Below are 27,506 nucleotides of genomic sequence, written 5' to 3'. Positions count from 1 at the left end.
CTATGAACCTGCACTCCAAGGTCTCTTTGTTCAGCAGCACTCCCTAGGACCTTACCATTAAGTGTATACAGCCTGCTAAGATTTGCTTTCCCAATCTGCAGCACCTCGCATTTATCTGAATTAAACTCCATCTGCCACTTCTCAGCCCATTGGCCCATCTGATCAAGGTCCTGATGTAATCTGAGGTAACCTTCTTCGCTGTCCACTACACCTTCAATTTTGGTGTCATCTGCAAACTTACTAACTGTACCTCTTATGCTCGCATCCAAATCATTTATATAAATGACGAAAAGTAGAGGACCCAGCACTGATCCTTGTGCTACTCCACTGGTCACAGGACTCCAGTCTGAAAAACAACCCTCCACCACGACCCTCTGTCTTCTACCTTTGAGCCAGTTCTGTATCCAAATGGCTAGTTCTCCCTGTATTCTATGAGTTCGAACCTTGCTCACCAGTCTCCCATGGGGAACCTTGTCGAATGCCTTACTGAAGTTCATATAGATCACATCTACCGCTCTGCCGTCATCAGTCCTCTTTGTTACTTCCTCAAAAAGCTCAATCAAGTTTGTGAGATATGATTTCCCACGCACAAAGCCATGTTGACTACCTGTGGTTGTAAATTCCCTAAGATTGTCCGGGAGCTGCCTTGAATTAAAGGATGCTGCTATGAGCAACCAAGGAGAAAAATCATGGGAACATTAAGAAGATTATATGAAAGGTACTGTCTTCAGTCCCTAAAATGTGCCTTTTTAACTGATAGACAAACAACTACAATACAGTATTCAGTGGACGGTCATTAGTTATCGTGGACAATCTCTTTCAACCATGAAGAAACACTGCATCCCTCAATAGGAACTGAAAACTGACATTTAATAGTTTTGGTTGTTCTGGTAGTTTAAAAGCTTGTATTGTATGTCTCATTTTAAAAGTCCGAAACTACATATGCAACCAAAATCCAGCCCCCAGTCATCATTCGAAAGTAGTACTTCTGCAGGGAGAGCCTGCATTTCCTCCATGGTTTCCTCCCACTCTATGGAAATTTTCTTCTTTAAATCCTAGCAGGTCAGCACACAGGGTACATGGACAATCTGTTGTAGGCAGAGAAGGTAGAATTGTGATGGTGAGTGTAAGATTAGCAATTAAAATTGACCCTGTCCTTCGAGTTAACATCTTTTGGCCTCCAACCTGCCTAATACTCTATGATCGAACAGTTTTTCCATCATCTTTTAATATTTTTGTAATTAATAAGCAGAATTGTTCAAAGGAAGTTGGGGATTAAAGGATAACTATCTTTTTCCACTGTATCGGTGATTTTTCTCCAGAATGCTCGCAGCAGTGTCCTCTTGTTCTTTGATTCTGTATGGCAGTCTTAGACAGTTCGCAACTATAAATGAGATGTCATGTGGAGAGCACAGAGCTAACTTAGAGGGATTCGGGAGGACTCATTCTGCTGTAAAGTGTATGATTTAGGTGCAACAAGCAGAGGTGATGTATGTAGCATAAGGGATACTTTAGAGAAAGCAGGTGTAACAGTAACATGGTGTTCTTAGTGAATCAGAGTGAATGATGTGGTAGCGTAATGTCTGGTGTGCCCAGAGGTAACTTGGTTATCAATATGAGGAAGTTATGAAACGCCAGGGTTCCAATGTCTAAGACCCATGGGCATCGTGCTATATCTGCCCAGACATTGTGATGCTGGAACTGGCAAACAGAATATGAAAACATGTTACATTTCCTATTTCGTCACCTTGAATGAAAACAACAACAACTTCCATTTATATAGTACCTTTAACATACTAAGGTGTCCCAGTGATGCTTCACTGAAGCATTAACAGAAAAATATTGGCGCTTGCTTCACTGAATGAGTATTAGGTCAATAGATTGAAGGAATATGCTTTGAGGATAGTTTTAGACAAAGTCATAAAGTCACACAACATAAGGTTATGGTCTGAAATGAACCTGTTGGACTATAACCTGGTGTCTTGTGACTTCTGACTTTGGCTCCCCCAATCCAATATTCCACCTCCACATAGTTTTAGAGGTGAAAAATTGCGCAGAGTTTATATGGGAGTCATAGGAGAGGTTAAAGGAGAGCATTGGAGAGCAGACAGAGGGTCAAGAGAGTTGAGAAGGAGTGCAAACGTATATATTGTCAGTTATTTCTCAACAGAAAGATCATTGCTTAAGGACATATGGTTGAAAGGGGAAAATAAATGATGAATAGGCACATGTTTTCAATCCCTGAGGGGTTTCTTTATTTGAATGCTTTGTTTGTTAATGTGCAGTTTTTCCATTGTGCAAGACTTGTGCTTCTGCATTCTCTAAGGCTGTGTTAATGAATAGGCAGTGCAATGGTTTAGTATGTCTCTGCTCCCATGTGCTCTGATGTACACTTTGTAGCTGTCGTTCTGTGCACTAAAAGTTCTTAATCTCAATCATGCCGTAATGAAAAGCCTCATCTGTTTGCAACAGTAGTAGACTTGCCAACTTTAAAGGCATTTAAATAGTCATTGGATAACTATATGGATGAGAATGGAATAGTGTAGATGGGCTTCAGATCGATTTCGCTGGTCAGCGCAACATCAAGGGCTGAAGGGCCTGAAATGCGCTGTAATGTTCTATGTCCTCCTCCTTCTCAGAAGAGCATTAAAATAAAAAAAAAGTGTGGCCCATGTGCAGCATGGTGACCAGCTACTGAAGTCAGTTTTTGTGGGTCTGGCAGTGGGCAATCACACCTATTGGATGAAAGGGAAGGATAGAAGAAACCAACTTTAATAAAATACCTGCAGGAAAGATCTTGTTCTGTCAACCTTCAGTATTTAAAACTGCTTAAACATACAGAACAAAAATCTCACTCTTTATATCCTTAAATGTGAAGCAATATAAGCAATAATACAACCCGAGGAAACCAAAAGAGTGTCCCTGCAGTTAGTCTGTGTACACATTAGTGTTGTATTAGGCAGCAAATCTCATGGTGCATTTAGTAACATGTTGCTAATCCATTGCTTCAGGTAATGCTACAATTCAAAAAGCCTGAGAACATGTTTATTTATCCCTGAATTGTTTTTAATTATTAGCTGGTTAATGTCCAAGGTGATGCATTCCTAGGTACTGTTCAACGCCCAGCTGGGTGTGGATGAATACATACATTGCACAATCCCGGGATTGCCAAGTTGTGATAGGGTAAAATGGTTACGTCTTTGGAGTAGCAATCAGAGGTTGTGGGTATTAATCCACCAGGACACAGAGTGAAACTAAATTAATTTGTGCTGCTACCAGAAAAAAATGGTTTTGCAGTCAGTTCTGCTATAATGCAGTAGTTCCATTCTTAAGCAATCCCGTGTTATAAGAAAATTGTGTAATAACGTTACCATTAAAACTACTGGGCTGGAATCACATTATAACCAGTACATGCTTTAAAACTTGGCACTTTAGAAACAATTTGTTTCCTCAATTCGTTGATCGTGCTATTGTGAATTTGTGTTAATGACATGTGCATTATAGCAGAACGACCTGTATTATATTACAGTAAAAATCCAACTGCTGTCCTTCATCAAAAATGATCAGCCATTGATCTGGTCTGTATATTATTGCATTTTCATATTATGTGCTTGAGTGTGAAGGCCTTCTGAAATGCTTAACAGGTTGTTTCAAAGGCCGTGTGGGCGGCACGGTGGCACAGTGGTTAGCACTGCTGCCTCGCAGCGCCAGAGGCCTGGGTTCAATTCCCGCCTCAGGCAACTGTCTGTGAAGAGTTTGCACATTCTCCCTGTGTCTGCGTGGGTTTACTCCAGGTGCTCTGGTTTCCTCCCACAGTCCAAAAATGCGCAGGTTAGGTGAATTGGTGAAGGGGTAAATGTAGGCGAATGGGTCTGGGTGGGTTGCTCTTCAGAGGGTCAGTGTGGGCTTGTTGGCCCGAAGGGCCTGTTTCCACGCTGTAAGTAATCTAATCACTGTAGTGGTTTGAGAAGGCAGCACACCACCACCTTCTCCAGGGCAACTGATGCTGGCCCAGCCAACAATTCCCACATCCCATGAATGAATGAATGCAAGAAGAAAAGAAAGCATAAAATGGCTCACCACTGCTCGACATGGAAAGCAGGTTTGGCAGCAGGAGTGAAAGCAGGTTTGGCAGCATCGCCCATATCCTCAGAACAAATGTGTTGCGGCGCAGTAATATTGGGTACACTTCCAAGGAAACATTTTCATTCTTGTGCTGGTCACTCTTTAATGCCTTGTGATTCTTTTCCAGTCCTGTATTGATAATTTTGAAGAGATGGTAACGCTGCTTTTGGATCATGGCACCAATGTGGATGCGAAGGACAATGAGCTGTGGACGCCTTTGCATGCAGCTGCCACGTGTCGACACACCAACCTCGTCAAAATCCTCATCGAACGGTCAGTCTATTTTTGCCTTGACATGAGAGGAGGAAACATCCAAACCTCAAAGTCTCACTTAAATTCCCACTTCAGTCTAACCTGGCTAACCAAAACTCTCTCCCACTCTTACCAATAGTTGTTGACTTGAATTGAAATGATTTGCAGGTTGATACTTAACATACCTTCCTTGGCTATTGGGTTCTGTTTTGACTCAGGCAAGAATTGTGATGACTGTGTCACAAGATCTCTGATGAGGAGCTGGTGCTGGACTGGGGTGGCCAAAGTTAGAAGTCACATGACACCGGGTTTATTTGAAAAAACAACTTTTCAGACTACTGCCGAATGAGCAGTGATCCAAAAACTTTTGAGTTCAATTAAACCTGTTGGACTATACCTGGTATTATGTGACTTCTGACAAGATTTCTGATTAGTACTGTTTCCTGGATCCAATACTTACTGCTAAGTCAAAACCTTGAGAGGAATACCCACTTTTCTTAATTACCTTATGAAATATTAGGATACTAATTCCAAAAAACTGGAACATGACAGAGGTCTATATAAATTGCCCGTAGTGTTAGGTAAGGGGTAAATGTAGGGGTAAGGGGTAAATCTAAAAATCTAAATGAAATAAACTTGTATATAAATTCTATTAATTTTATTGATTTGATTTAATTGACAGAATAAACTCAGCCCTAACACTGCATTAAACACTCCCTTATATTCAATGTCCTGGTAAACAGCTGTGAATATGTTAACTTTTACATTAAGTTTGATGGAATGAGGAAGGTCGCAAAATGAAAATAAAGCAAGAGGATGCAGACTGCAAACTTGGTCCTGTCTGAACGGGAAAGGACATTGATGTTGTAGGGTGGGATTTTCGGTACAAAGAGATATTTTTACTTTTATCAGGTTTTGATGGAGAGCAAGGCAGCTACACCTTTGCAAGTAAAGTATTTACTTGAACTCAGAGTTCACGTTACTCATTCTCACTTCTGTTTCTGTAGGGGAGCTGACTTGCTGGCAGTCAATGCAGATGGGAACATGCCCTACGATTTGTGTGATGATGATCGGACTCTGGAGATCATCGAGACAGCAATGGTTAACCAGGGTAAGTCTACGAGGACAAATAGTCTTGTGGCTATGTTCACCATGATTACCTGGAATTACAGCACTGATATAGGTTATTCAATCCATTCGGTTAATGCCACACCAGTTTCTTCTCACTCATCTCTACTTAACCCTATCAGCACATGTTTATGTTCTTTTCTCTCTAATGTGTTTCATTCAGTTTCTCTGTAATGTATCATTTGCTTCAACTATGTTTGAGAGATGGAGAAGACTTGCCCTATATTCTCTAGAATTTAGTAGGATAAAAAAAAATTGAAATAACTCATACAAATGATTGAAATACAGAGGCTGGTATCCCATCACCAAGTCACCCTTAATTTACAGGTCCTTGAAACTGATACAGCTCTGTCAGAGCCAGCTCTCAGAGTGAACAGAACCCCTGACACTTCCTGTTCATAGCTGTCAGCCAGGGCTCCTGATTAGACAAGATTAACAGCCCCAATCAGAGAACTCATATCCTAAGACGACTACCTGCCTGACCTTGTTACAATCACTACAGTATTCTCCTTGAAGCATGTAACCTTCTTAGTGCTCATCAGGATAGTTGCAGAAAAGATGTTTCTCCCAGCAGAGGGTGCCTAAAACCAAAGGAAACAAGTCTTGGAATAATGGGCAGGTCATTTCAGACTGAGAAGAGGAGGAAGTTCTCCCCTCAGAGGATGGTGAATCTTTGGAATTCTGTACCCAAGAAGCTAGCAGAGGCTCAGTCCTTGAGGATATTCAGGTAGAGATCTATTAATATCTGGATTTTACAGTGATCAAGTGATATGGGGACAAGTGAGGAAATGATATTGATGTAGAAGATCAATTGTGGTCTGGCCGATTGGTTGAGTAGGCTCAATAGCATACTCCTGTTCCGATGTCCTGCATTTCCGTTCATTATGATGGTGGAGTTGCACACTGTAACCATTCTACGGCAGGGAAATTTGTCCTGAACTCCCGATTGGATTTATTGATGATGCATTAATAAGTGATTATCAATATGTCCATGACTCTGGGTTTAATACTCCCCACAGATGGAAATGTCTTTTCTGCATTTATTCTGTCAACCCATTTCATCGTTTTAAAGACCTCTCCCAGGTCAATCACTGCCTTTTATAGATAATAATAGAGGCACAGTTTGTTCAGTCTTCTCTGATAAGTATAAACTTTTCATTTTTATATCAAACTCATAAGTCATTTTCTCTGTATATTCTTTCTATAATGGAGGAATCGGAACTGAACACAATATTCTAAGTATGGTCTAACACTTCCGTTTTGGAATGAAAACCTCCTAAGCTTCACTTTACTGCTCAGCTCGTGTACAACATGGGAAAAAAAAATCCATTAGCTGTTTCAATATGTGAGGGGGAGCAGACACTGGAGCGTTGATTCTCAGACAATCTCCAGATATTTCAGATGTGGGGGAAGAAGGGGGAGAGATTGTGCCTGGCATTGCTAAATGAATAAAAGCTGTACACATCACAAGCTTGTTTCTTTCTTCCCCGTTCCTGTTGTCATTCCAATCTTACACTCTTTAGACAGATACATATGAGAACAATAGGGCTCAGTGCTGTTGCAAAGTGTTTTGTTCTAATTTTATATTTCATAGAATCCCTACAGTGTGAAAGCAGGCCATTCAGCCCATCAAGTCCATGCTGACCCTCTGAAGAGCATTACTCCCAGACCCACCCCATCTGTGTAAGTCGCCATTTCTCATGGCTGACCCATTAGCCTGTACATCCTTGGACACTATGGGCAATTTAGCATGGCAAATCCACCTAACCTACATATCTTTGGATTGTGGGAAGAAACCAGAGCATCCAGAGGCAACCATCTCAGACATGAGGAGAACATGCCAACTCCACATAGAGTGTGGAATCGAACCCAGGTCCCTGGTGCTGTGAGGCAGCAGTGATAACTATTGAGCCACCTAGCTGCTAAAGACAGACAGAGGCAGAAGGTACATTGGCATTGGTACAATGGGACTGTCTTCCAAATCACAAATCTTCTTGACTTGGAAAAATCCCATCATTGGGTGAAAATCCTGGAACCCCCTCCCTGTCAGCATTGTGGGGGTACATTCATCCAGACTTCAGCAGTTTAAGGAGGAGGTTTGGGGGAGACTATGGATGGGCAGTAAATGCTGGGATAGCCAACAATCCAAGCAACCCACAACATAAGACCCACTACCACCTTCTTGAAAGCAACTAAAGATGGACAATAAGCCTTGCCAGCAATGCCATATCCTGTAAATGAATAAAGCAAATGAGATGGGAAGGTTGAGGGAAGCAAAGGAAATGGAGCAACTCAGAGGGAATAGGGCAGGCAGTGAGAAAAATCAGAGAGAGTCAGTTGAAAATGTAGCCACAAAGTTATCATATCTTTGTTGTAAGAGTTTTTAACCCTATAGTCATTGTGATTTTTGCAACACAAAAAAAAACCCATAGGATATTTTAAATTATGTTTAGAAAAGGATTGCACAGCTTGAGGAATGTAATGGTAAACATTCCAGTAATTCCTTCTGTCAGGAAAGGTTGGGCATGCCAGATTCATAATTTATAGCTCCTCACGTACCTCCCATTTCTTTACTAACGGCAGTTTTGGCCTCTTACTGTGAAACTGCGAATGTCATTTATTGCAAATTAACATCAAAAAGGTTTGGACCTTTCTTCCGATTACCCCTTGTTTTAGTAACTTGATGTTGATCTACTTTTATACATTTATCCCCGAGGTATTTCCCTTGATTCACTGAGCGATCAGCAATATGTCATTCTTACCCTTGAATATTCTAAATGATGGAGCATTCACAATCCTATAGGGTATAGAATTCTAAAAAGTCACAACCTCCTGAGTGAACAAAGCACTCTTCAATTTATATTCTTTAAGATTCTGTCAAAGAGGCCCTGTGCAAACTGTCAGCAATAGGAACTTCCCCTCTGTCCCCGATCAGCTCCTTGCCAACAGGAATGTTTTACATTAAAAGTACAAATGTTTCATACAAAAGAAGCACAGACTAACAATCAGACTGCTATAACACTAATTTAGGTATTCTTAATTAGGATAGCTAGCACCAGTAATAAAAACGGGAAGTGCTGGAAATACTCTTGGACTCATAACTGACTTGAGACATGAACTGGTTTTTCTCTCCACAGACTCTGCCAGACCCACAAAGTATTCCAGCAGTTTCTGATTTTATTGCCAATTTTCAACATCTGCAACATTTTACTTTGAAAGCTAACTCCAGCTTATGTAAATGAGCAACAATTGTGTTTGGTACAGCTACGCATGGTATATGATTGTGTAAACAAATAAAGAAGAAACCTACATTTATATATCACTTTTCATAATGTCAGGACATCCCAAAACATTTTACACCTTATGTCCTACATTTGAAATGCATTCACAGATGTGAGGTGTACGTGACTACATCAGATCTTCTCCAACGCATTAAGATTTTCTCATGTTTCCTAATGTTTAAATTAATGTTTGTTATGGGGTGAAGTATCATCTTTGTATTTGCTGTGTCTTTTCCTCCAGAGTGCAAAAGATTGTGACATATTTATAGAAATGGTGTCAATGTGTATTCAGCTGTATCGGTGTCAGTCATGGTTCAGTGGGTAGCGCTTTCACCCCAGAGTCAGAGATTTTGTGTTCCAGTCACATTCCAGACATTGAAATTGAGGCCGACAGTCCAGTGGAGCACTGGGACTGTGTTGCACTGTTAGAAGTAATGTCTTTTCAATACAATGTTAAGCTGATAGCCCTTCTTCTCTCTTGGGTCAATATGTTAAATCCTGTCAACAACTGTGAAGAAGAACAGGAAGTTCTCCTGGTCAATATATATCCTTTAGTCCATATCCTCACTTTTGCCATCTGTGAGACCTTCATATTTGCAAATTCCTACATTAAAACTGAATGATACAACTAAATTTCAAATGAGTCTCATTGGTTGCAAAGCGCTCGGGATGCCCCGGGTTTATGAAAAAACATTAAAAGACATGATATCAAGATTTTTTTCCCCCTTTCTGTCACTGGATGCTACACAGGTTTCCTTTCCCATGGGAGAAGGAGTTGAATCCCAAGGTTGGTTGATGCCACAAAATGAATGCTGACTGTAAGGGATTGAGCTGGGTCTATAGTAAGCTCAAAGACGTAGCACAAACTGCCCTGAATCAGACACTGATTATCACTTCATTTCTAACCTTGACCAGAGAAACCGCATGAAATTCTGGTGCAAGAAATAGTCAGTTAAAATGAATGTGATCATCAAGCTGGCTATGCTAAGACACTGAGAAGCTAAGATAATAATGAAGGCATCCATCCATCTTGGGAGACAATGGACAGCCCATTTGGCCCAGTGTGAAATTGGGTTGAACATTGCCTTTTGCGTATGAAGGCTGATTTGTGAGATTCTGCAGCTGGTGTTGGTGGCATTGGTCTGGAGTTGACTTGTAACGATTGGAATGAGGTCAGCCAGGTAGATCTCACAGAGTGTGTGTTCTCTGATTGCAGCTGTTAACCTGGTCCAATCAGGGAGTCCTGGCTAAGAGATATAAACAGGAGTTCTGTGGAGGGGGTCGTTAGGGCCGACTGCCTGCCCCTCTTCCGCGGTTACGTTAGAGCCCGGGTGTCCTTGGAGACTGTTAACCTGGTCCAATCAGGGAGTCCTGGCTAAGAGATATAAACAGGAGTTCTTTTCACTCTAGCTCTGAGCTAGCTGGTTCAGTATTTTGTAGATTACAAGAGGATCTTGATCAGATGGGCCAATGGGCTGAGAAGTGGCAGACGGAGTTTAATTTTGATAAATATGAAGTGCTGCATTTTAGGAAAGCAAATCTTAGCAGGAATTATACACTTAATGGTAAGGTCCTAGGGAGTGTTGCTGAACAAAGACAGCTTGGAGTGCAGGTTCATGGCTCCTTGAAAGTGGAGTTGTGGATAGATAGAATAGTGAAGAAGGCATTTGGTATGCTTTCCTTTATTGGTCAAGAGTATTGAGTACAGGACATTGGTTAAGCCACTGTTGGAATATTGTGTGCAATTCTGGTCTCGATGTGAAGGGCAGTGTTTGTCACTGACCACTTGGGTGTTTTCCTATCTTCCTGGCGGTGGGAATTTGAATAAAGATTCGTGCACTTCGTGTCCTTCACTGTGTCTCACACCCGCACACACACACACACACACACCATGGGGGCTGGGGAAGCACTACCGCAGTTAGGCAGTAGTGTGGAGGTGGTGGGGAGGTGTCAAATATCTTGCTCACTCTAAGATTTGGCTCTGGGGGAGCTGGACCAGCATTCAAGGACTTCTCCTCAGAAGGAAAAAAAATAATAAGCACTACCGCACTTAGGTGGTAGTGTAGGAAAAAAAATAATTACCAGGAGTTCTTTTCACTCTAGCTCTGAGCTAGTTGGTTCAATGTTTTGTAGATTACAAGAGGATCTTGATCACATTGGCCAATGGGCTGAGAAGTGGCAGACGGAGTTTAATTTTGATAAATGTGATGTGCTGCATTTTAGGAAAGCAAATCTTAGCAGGAATTATACACTTAATGGTAAGGTCCTAGGGAGTGTTGCTGAACAAAGACAGCTTGGAGTGCAGGTTCATAGCTCCTTGAAAGTGGAGTCGTGGATAGATAGGATAGTGAAGAAGGCATTTGGTATGCTTTCCTTTATTGGTCAAGAGTATTGAGTACAGGACATTGGTTAAGCCACTGTTGGAATATTGTGTGCAATTCTGGTCTCCTTCCATGGGAAAGATGTTGTGAAACTTGAAAGGGTTCAGAAAAGATTTACAAGGATGTTGCCTGGGTTGGAGGATTTGAGTTATCGGGAGAGGTTGGAGAGGCTAGGGCTGTTTTCCCTGAAGTGTTCGAGGCTGAGGGGTGACCATATAGAGGTTTATTAAATCATGAAGGGCATGGATAGGATAAATCGACAAAGCCTTTTCCCTGGGGTCGGGGAGTCCAGAACTAGAGGGCATAGGTTTAGGGTGAGAGGGGAAAGATATAAACGAGACCTAAGGGGCAACGTTTTCATGCAGAGGGTAGAACATGTATGGAATGAACTGCCAGAGGAAGTGGTGAAGGCTGGTACAATTGCAACATTTAAAAGGTATCTGGATGGGTATATGAATAGGAAGGGTTTGAAGGGATATGGGCTGGGTGCTAGCAGGTAGGACTAGATTAGGTTAGGATATGTAGTCAGCATGGATGAGTTGAACCAAAGGGTCTGCTTCCGTGCTGTACCCCTCTATGACTCTAAATAAGGGGTCACTTGGCGATGGGATACCAACGTTACGGAGTTATTTCAGATTGATGTTTCTCCTTCTTCTCAGTGAGCTGTTTTCTGCCATCTGATCATTTCTTTGTCCTCTGCTTTTCCTATGCCCTTCTGACTGCATACCATAGTACAACAAGAACATAAGAAACGGGGGAGGGTAGTCCATTCAGCCACTTGAGGCTAATCCTTGAGACAGTATGAACATTGCTGATCTTGGCATTCAATTCCAGTTTCCATCCTTATGTCCTCACGTTTCACTGAGACATCAGGATTATTTCACTCTTGCCCTTGAATCTACTCCATGATGGAGCATTCACAACACTATGGGGTATTGAATTCCAGTCATGACCACCCGAGTGAAAAAAACTCTCCTCGTGGATTTGGAATCACAAGTGGGCAAGAACAGGCAGAGGTGGCCCGAAAGGCCATTCAGTGAACCAGATGGGTGTTTGAAACAACATAGAACAGTACAGCACACGTTTATGTACAGCACAATACAGGCCCTTCGGCCTTGATGTTGTGCCAGCCTTTCATCCTACTCTATGATCAGACTAACCCGCATACCCTTCACTATACTATCTTCCATGTGCCTATCCAAATGTCCCTAATGTATCTGACTCTATTACCACCACTGGCAGTGCATTCCACGCACCCACTACTCTCTGTGTAGAAAAAAAACCTACCTCTGACTTCTCCCATAAACCTTCCTCCACTTACCTTAAAATTATGCCCCCTCATGATAGCCATTTCTGCCCTGGGAAAAAGGCTCTGGCTAAAATCATGCGGGGCATGGATAGGATAAATAGACAAAGTCTTTTCCCTGGGGTGGGGGAGTCCAGAACTAGAGGGCATAGGTTTAGGGTGAGAGGCGAAAGATATAAAAGGGACCTAAGGGGCAACTTTTTCAAGCAGAGGGTGGTACGTGTATGGAATGAGTTGTCAGGGGACGTGGTGTTGGCTGGTACAACTGCAACATTTAAAAGGCATCTGGATGGGTATATGAATAGGAAGGGTTTGGAGGGATATGGGCCAGGTGCTGGCAGGTGGGACTAGATTGGGTTGAGATATCTGGTCGGCATGGACGGGTTGGACCGAAGGGTCTGTTTCCGTGCTGTACATCTCTATGACTCTATCCACCCTATCTATGTCTCTCCATATCAAGTCACCTGTCATCATTCTTCGCTCCAACAACAATGGTTACATGGTCACTATTGGCTAACTTTTCCATTGAATTCAGTCTTTAACCATCTACCATGCTGGGATTGAAACCCATGTCCCCAGAACATTGGCCCTCGAGTTCTGGATTACTAAGCTAGCAACATTACCACTATGTCATCACCTCCAGTTTATCATTGCCTATTTTGCTAAACTCCAGTGAAGCCTTTCTTAGAAGAGTTCTGCCATGTTGATGGTTTGGGAAGGCACAAATAATATTTTCTAATTACACATGGGATTGAGAGGTTTAACTAAACCCTTTTTCTCTTATTATTACAGCTGAATGTAGAAAGGGAGCCAGCCAATTTGCACACAGAAAGCACCTACAAACAGCTGTGTGCTATAGTCCAGATAATCTGTTTTACTGATGTTTCTAGCAGGATAAATATTGACTGAAACACTTGGGGAAAACCCTCTACCCTCTTTTGAAATAACAGCATTTATATCAACTTGAAAGTGCAGATGCATGGGGCCTCAGTTTGTAACATCTCATCTGAAATATGACACCACCAAAAAATGCGGCATTCCCTCAGTGTCATCCTAGTTTTGCTCCCCAGTCTTTGGAGTGGAACTGGGAATCTCTGAAGTAGGAATGTCACGGACTGACCCAAGTCTAAAACCACCAAGACTGTTTGGAGAGCAGTTTGTAGGGTTTAAAGGGGCTTGAGGGCCTGGGCAAAGTACAAATAATGAAGCCTGTTTCCATCTATCTCATGTAGCTTCCTGGCTGCTTCATTAGGCCAAACAGAAAACCTGTGTCTTTACTGCTCATGGTTTGCGTCACTACAAATGTTCTATTTACAGAGTCTGTAAAGTCAACCAGTCTTCTAAATATCTGTGTAAATTGAGTTTATTTTATGTCTGAGCGTCCCAAACTCGGTTGAAGTTTCGTTTTGGTGAATTTTGCATCCGGGAGGGTGAAGGATGCTAATATTTGGGACTGGAGCCCTTTATGTACCATATGCTCAGTAGTAATGCCAAGGAGTCTCCGAGATTGAGTGTAACATGATCAGACGCCCGTGCCCTGCTTCTGATGAAATATCACAGACCTAACCTCAGAACAACATGTTCTCCTGCTGCAGTATGACAGGTTGTTTTTCCTGTTGTGTGGCCATTCTGACTAATGTTGCCAATTTATATTGAACAAGAGACCGTTTCATCAGTGGACATGAACCCCCAGGAGCTGGAATGACATCATCCAAACTCAGTTTTGCAAAGCAGTAAAACACAGGGCACTTTCATCCCATCAGTCTAACCTGGAACTAAGTCCAGTTACCAGAGGTAAAAGAACGCTCTGCTAACCCAAGCCTCACCAAACTTTCTGACTGACAGCACCAAGGGAAACACCACACACCTTGTTCTTATACACTATCGATGTTTCCAGTCAACCTATTCAGAGATGTTATTACACACTTCTGGAGCAGGTGGGTCTTGATCCTAGATCTCCTGGCTCAGAGGTAGGGACACTACCACTGCAAGAGCCATTCTCTTATACCCTGTATATTGGGATCTTAGCTCAGTTGGATTAAACAAAGTTAAGCATTTATTTGGTCCAGCAACTGCATTGCCATGTTGTCTTTGATTTGGGGAGAAAGTGAGGTCTGCAGATGCTGGAGATCAGAGATGGAAATGTGTTGCTGGAAAAGCGCAGCAGGTCAGGCAGCATCTAGGGAACAGGAGAATCGACGTTTCGGGCATTAGCCCTTCTTCAGGAAGAAGATTCCTGAAGAAGGGCTAATGCCCGAAACGTCGATTCTCCTGTTCCCTAGATGCTGCCTGACCTGCTGCGCTTTTCCAGCAACACATTTCCATCTCTGTCTTTGATTTGGACCAAAGTGGGTTTCACCTGGCCTCTTACTCAGCCAGCATTAGTCACAGGAAATTGCGGATTTGTGGTTTTTTCCTCTAATGCCAATGTTACTCAGAATTAAACTATCAGTATTGAGTTTTCACAATTTGTTTAGTCTAGGGAGGGTAGCCTGCCATCCTTGTCTCATCCGCCCTGTATGTGACTCCAGATCCATGTCCATAAGTTTGACTCTTCATTACTCCCTAATATGCCCAAGCAAGACATGTAGAAAGCTTACCTACTGTCAAGGGCAGTAGGAGTGGGCTATAATTGCAGGTCGTACCTGTGATGCCCTCGGACTGCTGTGTACGAATAACAAATAGTCGAAAAGTATGGCACTGAAAAAGTACAGCCGGTCAGGCCACATCCGAGGAGCAGGAGAATCAACTTTTTGGGCATACCAGGAATGATAAAGGGCTTACGCCTGAAACGTCAACTCTCCTGCTCCTCAGATACTGCTGGACCAGCTGTGCCTTTCCAGTGCCACAATTTATCAATTCTGACTCTTTAGCACACGCAGTTCTCACTTTCTCATCATGAATAACAAATAGATTATTACAATGATCAACATAGACAAAAGAAATGGAAGGAGGCTCTAGTGGAACATAACCATCAACATGGATAGCTTAGGCCAAATGATCTGTATCTCTGCTGTAACTCCTGTGAAATCTTATCTGTAAATGAGACCAGTTAGTGTTATTAGAGTTGCCAGTCCTCCATGATTATTCTTGAGTCTCCATCAATTGAAAATTCATCTCCTGAACATTGTTCCGAGCAAGCAAGAAAAAAAAGTGTGTGTGTTTTTATTTATCAGTTGTAACGTATACATGGGTGGGGGGAGGGATGGGGGGGGAGGGTAAATGGGTTAGCTGACTGGCAAGGAAGAGTGGTTGGAAGTGATGAAACACCCAACATTGGGAAGATGATTCCTGTCCAACTCATGATGAAATCTGGCTTTTGAGAGGAGGAACAGAATGACTTTTACCACATTTACCACCAGTTATATGGGTTCTTTGGTGCCCCCTTTTATTTATGCAATCTTACTGTACCAGAACAATAAATTAACCAACATGAAGAAATATTTTTGTTATATTAGCTTCTCAACCAGTTGCTTAAAAATGGACACATCCTAGCTTGGCAATATTTCCTGGGTTTTTTTCAATGCCCCTCTGCTATACTACTTCCAGTTATTTGTATACAACAGATGGCCAACTTTAATTATATCTCAAAGGCAAAATACTTCTCTTGTTCATATGCTGAAGGGAACACTTAAATTCCCATTCACCGATCAACACATATAACAACTACATTTTCAAACAAAATAGTCATCAATTATTAACAGCTCTGACTTTGGTCTACTTTTAAACTTCTTACTCCTAATGTTTCCATTTCCTGGATGTGTGTAACCTCTCCTTGCTGATTTCCTTCATTCTTTAAAAACAAAAGAGAACTTGCATCCATAATGTTGACAAATTTCCTGTTTGTAGTTTGTGTATGATCGGTCTGAGACACCCCTGCTGAGATTTCTGACAGGAATTAACAAACTTTCATCTTCAAATCTTGTTCAGGGATCACTCAGGAGAAAATTGACCAAACCCGCACCGCAGTAGAGCAGCAAATGATTATAGACATCAAAGATGGTATTCAGGCGGGTGCTGATCTGAATGCAAGAGATGCTCAGGGAGCCACCTTGGTAAGTAAAGTTGCCACCATTTGATGTGGGTTGACCTAACCTTACCACTGGGTGTACTCAAAGAGTAACATTTCCCAAATATGGGAAGTCACGCTCATTATAATATTATTTAGAATTTGTTTTAAGTCTAATTGAAATGAAATCATGGGAATGAAATAAGCTGTACACAAGGCAAGAATGCCTAAGCTTTATCACCTTATCTCAATTCTAATACAAATATTGTCAACATAATGTGCAATTAATGCAGGTAAGCCTACATTTTACGAGGTATCCTGACCTTGAAGGTGCAACTTGATATTCATTTTTATGTTTGCATGACATTGAGGTAAGAATAAACAGTATGCGGTTACCTAGATTTATTTTGGAAAATAACCACCAGATTAACTTTTCCAAATTTATAGTCTCCCTCACTTCTCTTATTGTTCTGGAATAAATAGCATCTATTTAGACAATTCTGAGGAAAGGTTACCAAACCGGAAATGTTAACTCTAATTTCTCTCCACAGTTGCTGCTGAGCTTTTTCAGCAATTGCTGTTTTTGTTCCTATTTACAGAGGATTTGTTTGGTTGATCCCTATCTGCAATGTTATTTTAAAACTGTCATTAATTTTTAGATAAATTATCTGATATCTTCTAATGATCAGACTTTTTGATAGTCCAGCTGATGTTAATTTTGAGATTAATTATCTGACTTTGCTACTTATAGAGATGACACGTTGCTCATGCTCTCCCTCAGGAGGGTTGCATTTTCTCCCCGTGTCTGAGTAGATTTTCTCTGGGGGCTCCTATTTCCCGCCATAATCCAAAGATGTGCAGGTTAGATGGATTGACGATGTTAAATTACCCATCGTGTCCAGGGATGTGTAGGCTAGGTGAATTGGCCATGGGGAATGCAGGGTTACAGGGGTAAGGTATGGGGGTGGGGACATGGGTGGAACACTCTTGGTAGGGTTGGTGTGAACTCGATGGGCTGAATAGCCTGCTTCCACACTGTAGGGATTCTATGATTCTTTGATTTTTATGCCTATTTGGAGCAAATAATCATTCAGAATGTTATTTCGTCAACTTTCATTCCAAGTTTCAACCCCTATTTGCAGTTATTACAAGTCCTTCCTTTTTGGCTCTGAATGTTCACAATTCAGAGAATTTCTGGTCATGCTAGACTGGTGGTCTTTGGGAACTAAGAATTGGAGGTGTTCAGTCCTGTCAAGGTTGAGGAGTTTGTGGATGCTAGGTTTCCATTATTCCTTTTAAAGATATTGTTTGCCTGAAGCTTGATTTCCAAATTTCAAAGCTCTTTGTAAATCAGAAATGAAGTATGTGTTTTGATGCAGCATTCAGTCATAAAGATTAGCTTGGAGCAAAACAACTTATAACATCTTGAAAACATGTGGCTGCAACAGTCATGAGGAAGGCAGAGCATAGAGAATGCTTCTGCACAATAAGTCCCAGCACTTATTAGTTTGTATTAAGTGAATGTCTGTCCCACTATATTCTACTCTGCTGGTGCCTTAAAACCACATTCAGTGAAACACAACAACCTGCATTCAAATAGCACCTTTACCTGGGTAAAAGGTCCCAAGGCATACAAGCCCCTTTCCTCACGTACACAGCTATCCAATTGTTGGTTTTTTTTCTTCTTTGTGGGAGTTTCCGTAAGTCTTTTTATTTGAAACTGCTAAGGGATTTTCCCTAAGTCTTTTCATTTGAAATTTGATTATTGTCTTGTTGATTTATGGGTCAGTGACCAGTTTGTTTAAGCCCTTTTTCACCTGTCTCTCCCTCAGCTCCATGTGGTTGCTGCCAATGGGTACTGCACAGTTGCTGAGCTCCTTCTCGAACACGGGGCCAAAGTAAACATCAAAGACCATGACGGCTGGGAACCACTGCATGCTGCTGCCTGCTGGGGTCAGGTCAGTCACCCTATATAACTGGAGGTATTGGTGTTTTGTACGCAAATTGCTCAGAAAGGTGAGAAGATGCATCTGCATTTGTGTAGCACCCTTCACATACTCGTGATATCTATTTGAAGCCAGTTAGCACATTTTTGAGTATGATCGCTGTTGTACTGTAGGAAATTTGGCAGCTATTTTGCACACACAAAGCTCCCTCAAATAGCATTATGATAATGATTAGATAATTTGTTTTTGTGATGTTGTTTAAGGGATAAATATTGAGCTGGGCACTGGGGCTAACTTCCTTGCTCCTCTTCTTCCTTGCTCTTCTTTTGAATAGTGCAATGGAAGATTTTACATCCAACTGAGGCAGTAGACAGGTCATCAGTTGAACATCTCATCTAAGATGTAGTCCCTATAACAGTGTGGCACCCCCTCCATACTGCACTGGAATACCAGCTTAGGTACAGTACTCAAGGATAGGACTAGAACAAACAACCTGCAACATAATTCTGCAACATAAGAACAAATTCCATGGCAACACCACCAACAATCAGAGCTATCTTGCCAACTAACCAGCACATTGTATGAATAGTTGCTTGTTTTAAAATTTGGTGTTCTTGCAACTGTCCTAATGAGTGCAAGACAAAAGGCTTTGACAGCTTGTCCCTTTCTTTTTAACAAAACCTATAAATACATTGGCACAGTAACAGTATGTGAGAAGGTCTGGGACCAGGGAACATAATCGCACAGTAAGGGGTCACCCACCTAAAACAGAGTTGAAAAAGAATTTCTTCTCACAAAGGATAACAAATGTGTGGAAATCTTTACTGCGGAGCACTATTGAGGTTGGGTCATTAAGTATATTCAAGTACATTGAGATAGGATTTTACTCAAACGAATCAAGGCAGGATGGTGGAATTGAGGATTATCAGATCAGCCATGATCTCACTGAATGGTGGAACGGATACAATGAGCCAAATGCGCTGCTTCTGCTCCTCTGTCTTTTAGTATATTGCTTAGATTTTGATTTGATGAACTCCTGGTCTGGGCAGAAGGTGACAATGGGTAGTCTGTTCCTGCACATTTCATAGTCAACAAATGTAGAACAGCATTGATAGATTGTCAGCTACTGGTTACCTGCATACATGACATCTACCTCAGCTGGGATAGGCTGGAACATGCTGTATGGGTTTGAGAGAACTAGAAAAGTGATGTGAGGAGAAAGTATGCAATCGTACATTTAACCAACATTAAGATTATAATATATGTGACTGGTCGATTCTCAATCTCCATTTGGACTGGCCTCTCCTTGCAAGCCAATACCTTGTCTCCCATCCGGAACAAGATTTCATTTCTACACATCAGTCATCTAATGGGGACAATAAGTTGGGAAGGGTCAGGGTACCCTCCCGCTGGGGACACATGGAACCCAATTGGGAAAAAGCAGAATTCCCCAACTGAGGACTCAAATCTGAGTGATGGGCAGGTCTAAGAGTTTTTGAGGAGAAAGTGAGGTCTGCAGATGCTGGAGATCAGAGCTGAAAATGTGTTGCTGGAAAAGCGCAGCAGGTCAGGCAGCATCCAGGGAACAGGAGAATCAACGTTTCGGGCATAAGGGCATATGCCCGAAACGTCGATTCTCCTGTTCCCTGCATGCTGCCTGACCTGCTGCGCTTTTCCAGCAACACATTTTCAGGTCTAAGAGTTTTCCAAACTGGGTCATCGAGCCAGACTGCGAGGGTGTGGCGATTGGTGCTCAGGGTTTCAGGGAAAGCCAAGTTGCTTCATTCCTCGGTAACATTGTTAACACTTCTGTGTGTGTTATTACACATTCCGCACTGGCGCACAGTGGTTGTGGTATGTATCAAGACAGCTTCAACAATACCTATGAGGATAATGGTGATAGGTGCAGAGTGACACTGTCAATGTCAAATATCCCTGGAAGTTACTAGAACAATTTGTAAAGATGTGGCTTGTTCCTTCATCATGGCTGTACCAAAATCCTGAACTCCTCCACTAACAGGTGCAGTCCTAAGGGCGGCTCAGTGATTAGCACTGCAGCCTCACAGCACCAGGGATCCGGTTCAATTCCGACCTCGGGTGACTGTGTGGAGTTTGCACGTTCTCCCCTTGTCTGCGTAGGTTTCCTCCGGGTGCTCCAGTTTCCACCCACAGTCCAAAGATGTGCAGGTTAGGTGAATTGGCCATGCTAAATTGCCACGTAGGGATGTGTAGTTTAGGTGCATTAGCCAGGGGTAAATATAGGGTAGGAGAATGAGTCTGGGTGGGTTACTCTTCGGAGGGTTGGTGTGGACTTGTTGGGCTAGAGGGTTTGTTTGCACGCTGTAGGGATTCTAATAAAGTAAAAGTTCTAATAACCGTTCATGGAATGTTTCCATCCTATAGACTGCAACAGTTCAATAAAGCCAGCACTAGTTTTTCAAAGGAACCAAACATACAGATTAGAAGCAGGACCCTCCAGCCTACTCTAACATCTAGAGTCATGGAAATGTACAGCCTGAAAACAGATCCTTCAGTCCAACTTGTCCATGCTGGCCAGATATCCTAAACTAATAAGTCCCATTTGCCAGCACCCGGCCCATATCCCTCCAAACCCTTCCTATTCATATACCTATCCAGATGCCTTTTAAATGTGCAAGTGTACCAGCCTCCACCACTTCCTCTGGCAGTGCATCCCATACCCGTACCACCCTCAACCTAGGTCCTCTAGTTCTGGACTCCTCCACCCCAGGGAAAAGACCTTGGCTGTTTAATAAGATCATGGCTGGTCTGATTACTCCACATTCCTGTCTACCCTGATAAACTTTCACCCCATTACTTCTCAAGAAACTATCTCTCTCTCTGCCTTAAAAATATTCAAGACTTGGCTTTCTTTTGGGAAAGAGAGTTCCAAAGATTTTCAATCCTCTGTGAAGTGGTGGGGGTGGGGTGGGGAACAATAAGCCTTATTTTTAAACAATGACCCTTAGTTATAGGTCCTCCTACAAGAAAACAAATCCTTCCCATATGTATCACATTAAGACTTCTTTGGATTCTATATATTCTAATTAAGTCTAATTATCTCCAGCGGATATAAGCCTACCTTTCTTCATAGCATTAACCACCTACCTCCAGATATCCAACAAAGGATATGCAACAGAGGGGGTAAAGAAACAGTAAAAAAGAAACTTGGAAATGAATTTCCTGGTATTACTGGAACTCCCTTTTAGAGTATATAAAACAAGTTGGACTGATATGTGGCATTCGCAAGTTTTGCTGGTTTTCCATCTGGAAACATGCAGTGATGCCCAAAATCCTACAATGTTTTTGTTAAAGTTTCACGTGCAAATGATACAATGCAGACATTGACAATGCAGACAATGCAGTGATGCTCTCATACTGCAATACTAATTACAGTGCTCTGCACCCAGGAATAACTGTGGTCGTGTCTGTCCAAAATATGTTTGTTCAAACCCAGAGCGATTCTGCTGGTTTGTGTGTAGCGACTCCCTCTTCTGGTAAAACCCAGTGAGGACAGATTTTGTGAAACCGACCCACACTAAAATAAGAACAAATACATGTTGCTACCCCAGCACAATCACTGGTCCAGTTGCATTTCTGAAATTGGTTAACGCCAATATTTCTTTGTGCCCTTTGATAGGTACATGTTTTAAAAAATTAATTAGTCATAGATTCACATACTTGCCAAAAAACTTCTTGATGAAAATTTCATAACTTGAGAATAGGATTCACATCCTTTTACTTTGTCCAGCTTTGCACCTTTCCCTTTGCTCTTGCCAGAGGGCAGCATGTACATGCCAGTAGTTTTTGTCCATTTCTGTCCGTCTTGAGGAACACAATAGAGATACAGTCCTAAATGAGCTCCTTTTAAAGTGGCTCTTATTCTATCAACGGGACAGAAAAATGGCAATTCATTCAGAGAGAAAAAATAATTCCTTTTCATGTCATTCCAAGGGTTAATTCGACAGCTGTTTTGAACAACAGCAAAACACTGTGAATGCTGGAAATATGAAACAAACACAGAGAATGCTGGAAAACCTCAATAAGTCTGGTGGCATCTGTGAAAAGAGAGACAGAGTTAGCAGTTCAAGACTGGCATGATTCTTCTTGAGAACTACTGGAAGCTAGGTACCCTGCAGTTCCGAAGAAGAGTCACACTAGACTCAAAACACAAACTGATTCTCTCTGCACAGATGCTGCCAGACCTGCTGTTTTGAACATTCGAGGTGGAACAAGGAATTGCACTAACTTTTCTTGTGTTCCCACTGTTAAAATGTAAACATGTTTCTGTATTTTTTTTTGTAGATGCAAATTGCGGAATTGCTGACAGCTCACGGTGCGAGTCTCAACACCAAGACGAACCTGAAAGAAACACCAATTGGTTAGTCATAGATGTAAGATTGGCACCATTTGCCTTGCCCAACAAAAGACAGATTAAGGCTGGGGAAGGGATAAGGTCCAAGGCTTGAATTCTTCTGGAATATTCCATATGCGACAGGAATATCATAGAAGTCACGAGCATACTTCTGAATCTGCTGTCTAGTCAGAAATGTAATAATGAAATTGCTGACTAAAACAGCATTCAGTCCCTTACTTTATCTCTGTTTGTATCTCATTGAAATATTAATAATATCTCTGTCACATTTTAGAGTCTTATCTGTTCATGCAAGTGTGGATCCTTCAGCTTTTGTATTTTGGAATGTTTTACATCAGAAAAGTTTAGCTTCTTTTAGCTTTGCAAGTATCTTTATTGGCTCTGCTGTTAGGTTCTGATAATGTGCCCAGCATGGCAAACAGTAAATCTTGCTTTAAATTTTTCTTCTGTGCTGTAACTTAGTGGGTGGCACGGTGGCACAGTGGTTAGCACTGCTGCCTCACAGCGCCGGAGACCCAGATTCAATTCCCGCCTCAGGCGACTGACTGTGTGGAGTTTGCACGTTCTCCCCGTGTCTGCGTGGGTTTGCTCCGGGTGCTCCGGTTTCCTCCCACAGTCCAAAGATGTGCAGGTCAGGTGAATTGGCCATGCTAAATTGCCCGTAGTGTTAGGTAAGGGGTAAATGTAGGGGTATGGGTGGGTTGCGCTTCGGCGGGGCGGTGTGGACTTGTTGGGCCGAAGGGCCTGTTTCCACACTGTAAGTAATCTAATCTAATCTAATCTAATCTAATCTAAACTTACCCTGTGCCCTCCTCCATGCACCTGAAATCTCCAGCCAATCACAAAATTGAGGCTGGGTAGGAAATGGCCAATAGTTGGTCACTTGAGGCCCTGAATTAGGGCAGAGGCAGTGGCAAGGCTACCAGCCTGGTAATACTCCAGGGGAGACCATGACATTCTCCTCAATGACTCTATTCTTTCACACACTCATTGTATCAGATAATCTTCAACTTGCAAGGAAATTCAACCTGGTGTGTGGATTTCGGTGCCACTAATTTGCACCCTATGAGATAATCCACTTTGTGACTTGAACCATCTTGTCTGAAAAATGGTACCTTAAGCAGTGCAGCCCTCCTAAAGTTTTGGCATTGCAGGGTCAGCCACAATTTTATAGGCTCAGCCCACAATCTACAGATTGAGAGACAAGTGTGCTGCTGTTGGGTCATAGCACAGGCAGATAGCACAGCCTACAGGTTCAATCTCAAAATGGTGCACTGTTGTATTAAAATTATCTGAAAAGGACTAATGTTACTTTTCCATTGTAGATCTCTGTGATGATGAGGAGTTCAGAGTCTTACTTCGACAGCTCAAGCACAAACATGATAGCATCCTGAAATCACAGGGCAAGAACAAGTCATCTCTAAGCAGGAGAACCTCTAGCGCTGGAAGTCGAGGGTTAGTAGTTGCACCCTGATTGATGAAAGATCTTCTTCTACAGCAACACTCAGATGATTTACTTGGATGTCGCTTTCCTTGGTCACAGTTCCTGGCTTCTTTAGTTAACTTTCTGGGCCCCATTTTCCCTTATTTGTAAAATGAAAATGGCCCTGAGTAATTTTGGTTGTTGGTCATGAACATATGATCTGGAATTCGAAATAACTCCACAAACAACACCATTGAATCAAAGAATTGAATCCTTGCAATATGGAAGCAGGCCATTCGGCCCATTGAGTCCACACCAATCCTTCGAATAGCATTTTACCCAGACCCACCCCAGCCCTATAACCCTGCATTTCCCCTGCCTAACCCACCTAGCTTGCCTGGACAATATGGGCAATTTCCCATGGCCAATTCATGCTAACCTGTACATCTTTGGACTATGGGAGGAAACTGGAGCACCCAGAGTAAACCCACACAAACACGGGAAGAATGTGCAAACTCCACATAGACAGTCGCCCAAGGGTGGAATTGAACTTGGGTCCCTGGTGCTGTGAGGCAGCAGTGCTAACCACTGAACCACCTTTATTTACACGTGAATAGTATTTGACACTGGTTCAGCGAGCACAGAGCCAGCTCCTAGAGTGAGCCAGAATCCCTAACACTCCTGTTTATATCTGTCAGCCAGTACTCCCTGAATTGGACCAGAACAGAACAGAAAGGCAGATCAGGGAATGTTAACAGCCGCAATCAGGGAATTCATATTCTGTGCAGTCCACCTGGCTGAGTTCATTCCAATCACTGCGGAATTAGTAATAAGCTTGATCAAGATGTATCCTCTCAAATCCACTCAGGGAAACTCTGAATAATTCCCCATGCCTCTTCTCTCAGAGGTTTGTGAACCTTGGAATGGCAGCCATAGATACTAAGTCATTAGATATACTCACAACAGAGGTCAATAGGTCTGAGGGATATGGGGATAGTGTAGAAAGGTGGAGATGAGTTAGAAGATCAGCCATGATCTTATTCAATGAAGGAGAAGGATCGAGAGCCAAATGATGGACTCCAGTTTCTGTTTATGTTTGAATTGAGAAAGCTGGACACTGCTTTACTGGGGAATGCAAAAGAAAAACCAACAAGAAACTGAATAAAGGCAAAACGTTGCAAATAATGGAGATAGACATAAAATCATAGAGTCATACAGCACAGAAATGGACCCTTCGGTCCAAACAATGTATGTCGAACATGATCCCAAACTAAACTAGTCCCATCTGTCTGCTCCTGGCCCATATCCCTCCAAACCTTTCCTATTTATTCACTTACCCAAATGTCTTGTAAGCATTGTAATTGTATCCATATCCACCACTTCTTCAGGAAGTTCATACCATGAGAAAACCACCCTCTGTATAAAAAGATTGTCCCTCATGTCTATTTAAAATCTCTCTCCTCTCCCCTTAAAAATGTGCCCCCTTGGGGAAGTTCAGCAGATCTGGCAACACCATTGCAGAGAAAAACAGAGTTAACGTTTCAAATTCAATAACTTTGGAAGTAAAGAGGTAGAAAAGTCATGGCTTTTATGCTGTAGAAAAGGGATGTGGAGGGCAAATGGACAGAAAGGTAGATCAGGGAAGGTGAAGAGATTGGAAATCAAAGATGTCATTGAACAAAAGACAAAGGGAAAGATAATGATTCTAGAGAAGAAAGGATATTGAAATGGAATAGGCAGTAATGACAAAATAGAGATAAACTCTGAATGAACTGTGAAAAACAGGATACAACGAGAAACAGAAGTTATCCTTCCTAAACCTTTCCTTCCGATGTTCTGGTTCTGTCAGCCAGTTGCTATGCTTTGAACTGGAGCATGAGTACATCATTTGGTTTATTTCTTTAATACAATCATAGCTGATCCTATAGTATCTTCATATTCCATACTGTCGTTAGACCTCCAGGGAAATGATGGATTAGCCATGAATTTGGAATTGAAGAGCAGGGTCACAAGGGATACTCCTATCCCTGTTTTTCAGTGATATTCTACCTTAACTCTACTGCCTGCTTCCCATACCCCTTGATCCTCTGAGAGACCAAAAGTCTATTTCTCCAAATGTTGAACATACTCTGTGACTGAACATCCACAATCCATTTGCATAGAAAATTCTAATGATTCACAAGCCTCTGAATGAAGATATTTTTCTTCCATTTCAGTTCTGATGAAGAGTCATTGGACTTGAAACGTTAACTCTGTTTTCTCCCCGCAGACACTGCCAGACCTGCTGAGTTTCACCAGCAATTTCTGTTTGCGCTTCAGCTCTTCAGCATCCACAATTCTTTGTTTTGTTATACTGAATAATAAGCTTCTTATCCTTCAACTGTATCCCCATGTTCTAGCTTCAGTCATCAACAAAAACAGCCTTTCATGTGTCTACCCTTTCAAGCCCATTTCGAATCTTCGTTTCAATTACATTACCTTTCATTCTTCTAAACACCAGCGAATATGAGGTGAATCTACTCAGCTTCTCATCACAGGCCTACACGTTCATTCAAGTATACAATCTAGTGAACATTGTTGTCCCACCTCCAAGGCAAGTATATCCTTCCTCGGGTTTGGAGACCAAACTGTGCATTTGACTGCATTCACTTCCCTTATCTCTGCTGCTTTTCCTGACCCATTATATTATTCACCACATGAGGAAAGTGCTTTGGATATGTACATTTTCAATCACTTTTTCTGGCCTGCTTCCACACTGTAGGGATTCCATGATTCTGTAAACTCATCAAAGTCTTTGATAGGCAGATTAATAATAAGAGGGTGGTGAAGGGACCAAAAGGGGAGTTATGTATGGAAGCATGAGGCATGTTAGAGGCATTAAATGAATACTTTGCATCTGTCTTTCCCTACAAGGTGGATTCTGCCATGTTAGTGACTAGGGGGAAACTCCAGCACTATAAAGTCTTTAAAACACATAATGTGGAGGTCCTGGTGTTGGACTCGTGTGGACAAAGTTAAAAATCACACAACACCGGGTTAGATCCAACAGGTTTATTTGAAAGTACAAGCTTTCGGAGCACTGCTTCATCTTCAGGTAGCTAGTGGTGCAGGATAATAGGACTGAAAATGTGTTGCTGGAAAAGCGCAGCAGGTCAGGCAGCATCCAAGGAACAGGAGAATCGACGTTTCGGGCATAAGCCCTTCTTCAGGAATGAGGAAAGTGTGTCCAGCAGGCTAAGATAAAAGGTAGGGAGGAGGGACT

The 27,506-nt window shown here is 42.1% G+C and overlaps 1 protein-coding gene across 3 annotated transcripts in view; it reads left to right on the top strand.

The window, feature by feature from the left end:
• Positions 1–27,506, top strand: part of LOC122560245 (protein phosphatase 1 regulatory inhibitor subunit 16B-like) — a 192,958-nt gene that overhangs the window by 151,758 nt on the left and 13,694 nt on the right. For all 3 annotated transcript variants that reach the window (XM_043710731.1, XM_043710732.1, XM_043710733.1), the window contains 6 exons: positions 4,253–4,398; positions 5,385–5,488; positions 16,404–16,528; positions 18,315–18,440; positions 22,752–22,827; positions 24,147–24,276. In XM_043710731.1, coding sequence (XP_043566666.1) covers positions 4,253–4,398; positions 5,385–5,488; positions 16,404–16,528; positions 18,315–18,440; positions 22,752–22,827; positions 24,147–24,276 — 707 coding nt within the window. The remainder of the gene's footprint in view (positions 1–4,252; positions 4,399–5,384; positions 5,489–16,403; positions 16,529–18,314; positions 18,441–22,751; positions 22,828–24,146; positions 24,277–27,506) is intronic.

Source organism: Chiloscyllium plagiosum, chromosome 20, assembly GCF_004010195.1.
Source record: "Chiloscyllium plagiosum isolate BGI_BamShark_2017 chromosome 20, ASM401019v2, whole genome shotgun sequence".
NCBI classification, from domain to species: Eukaryota; Metazoa; Chordata; class Chondrichthyes; order Orectolobiformes; family Hemiscylliidae; genus Chiloscyllium; species Chiloscyllium plagiosum.
Note: the sequence above shows the minus strand (reverse complement) of the source record. Positions and strands in the feature narration are given on the sequence as shown.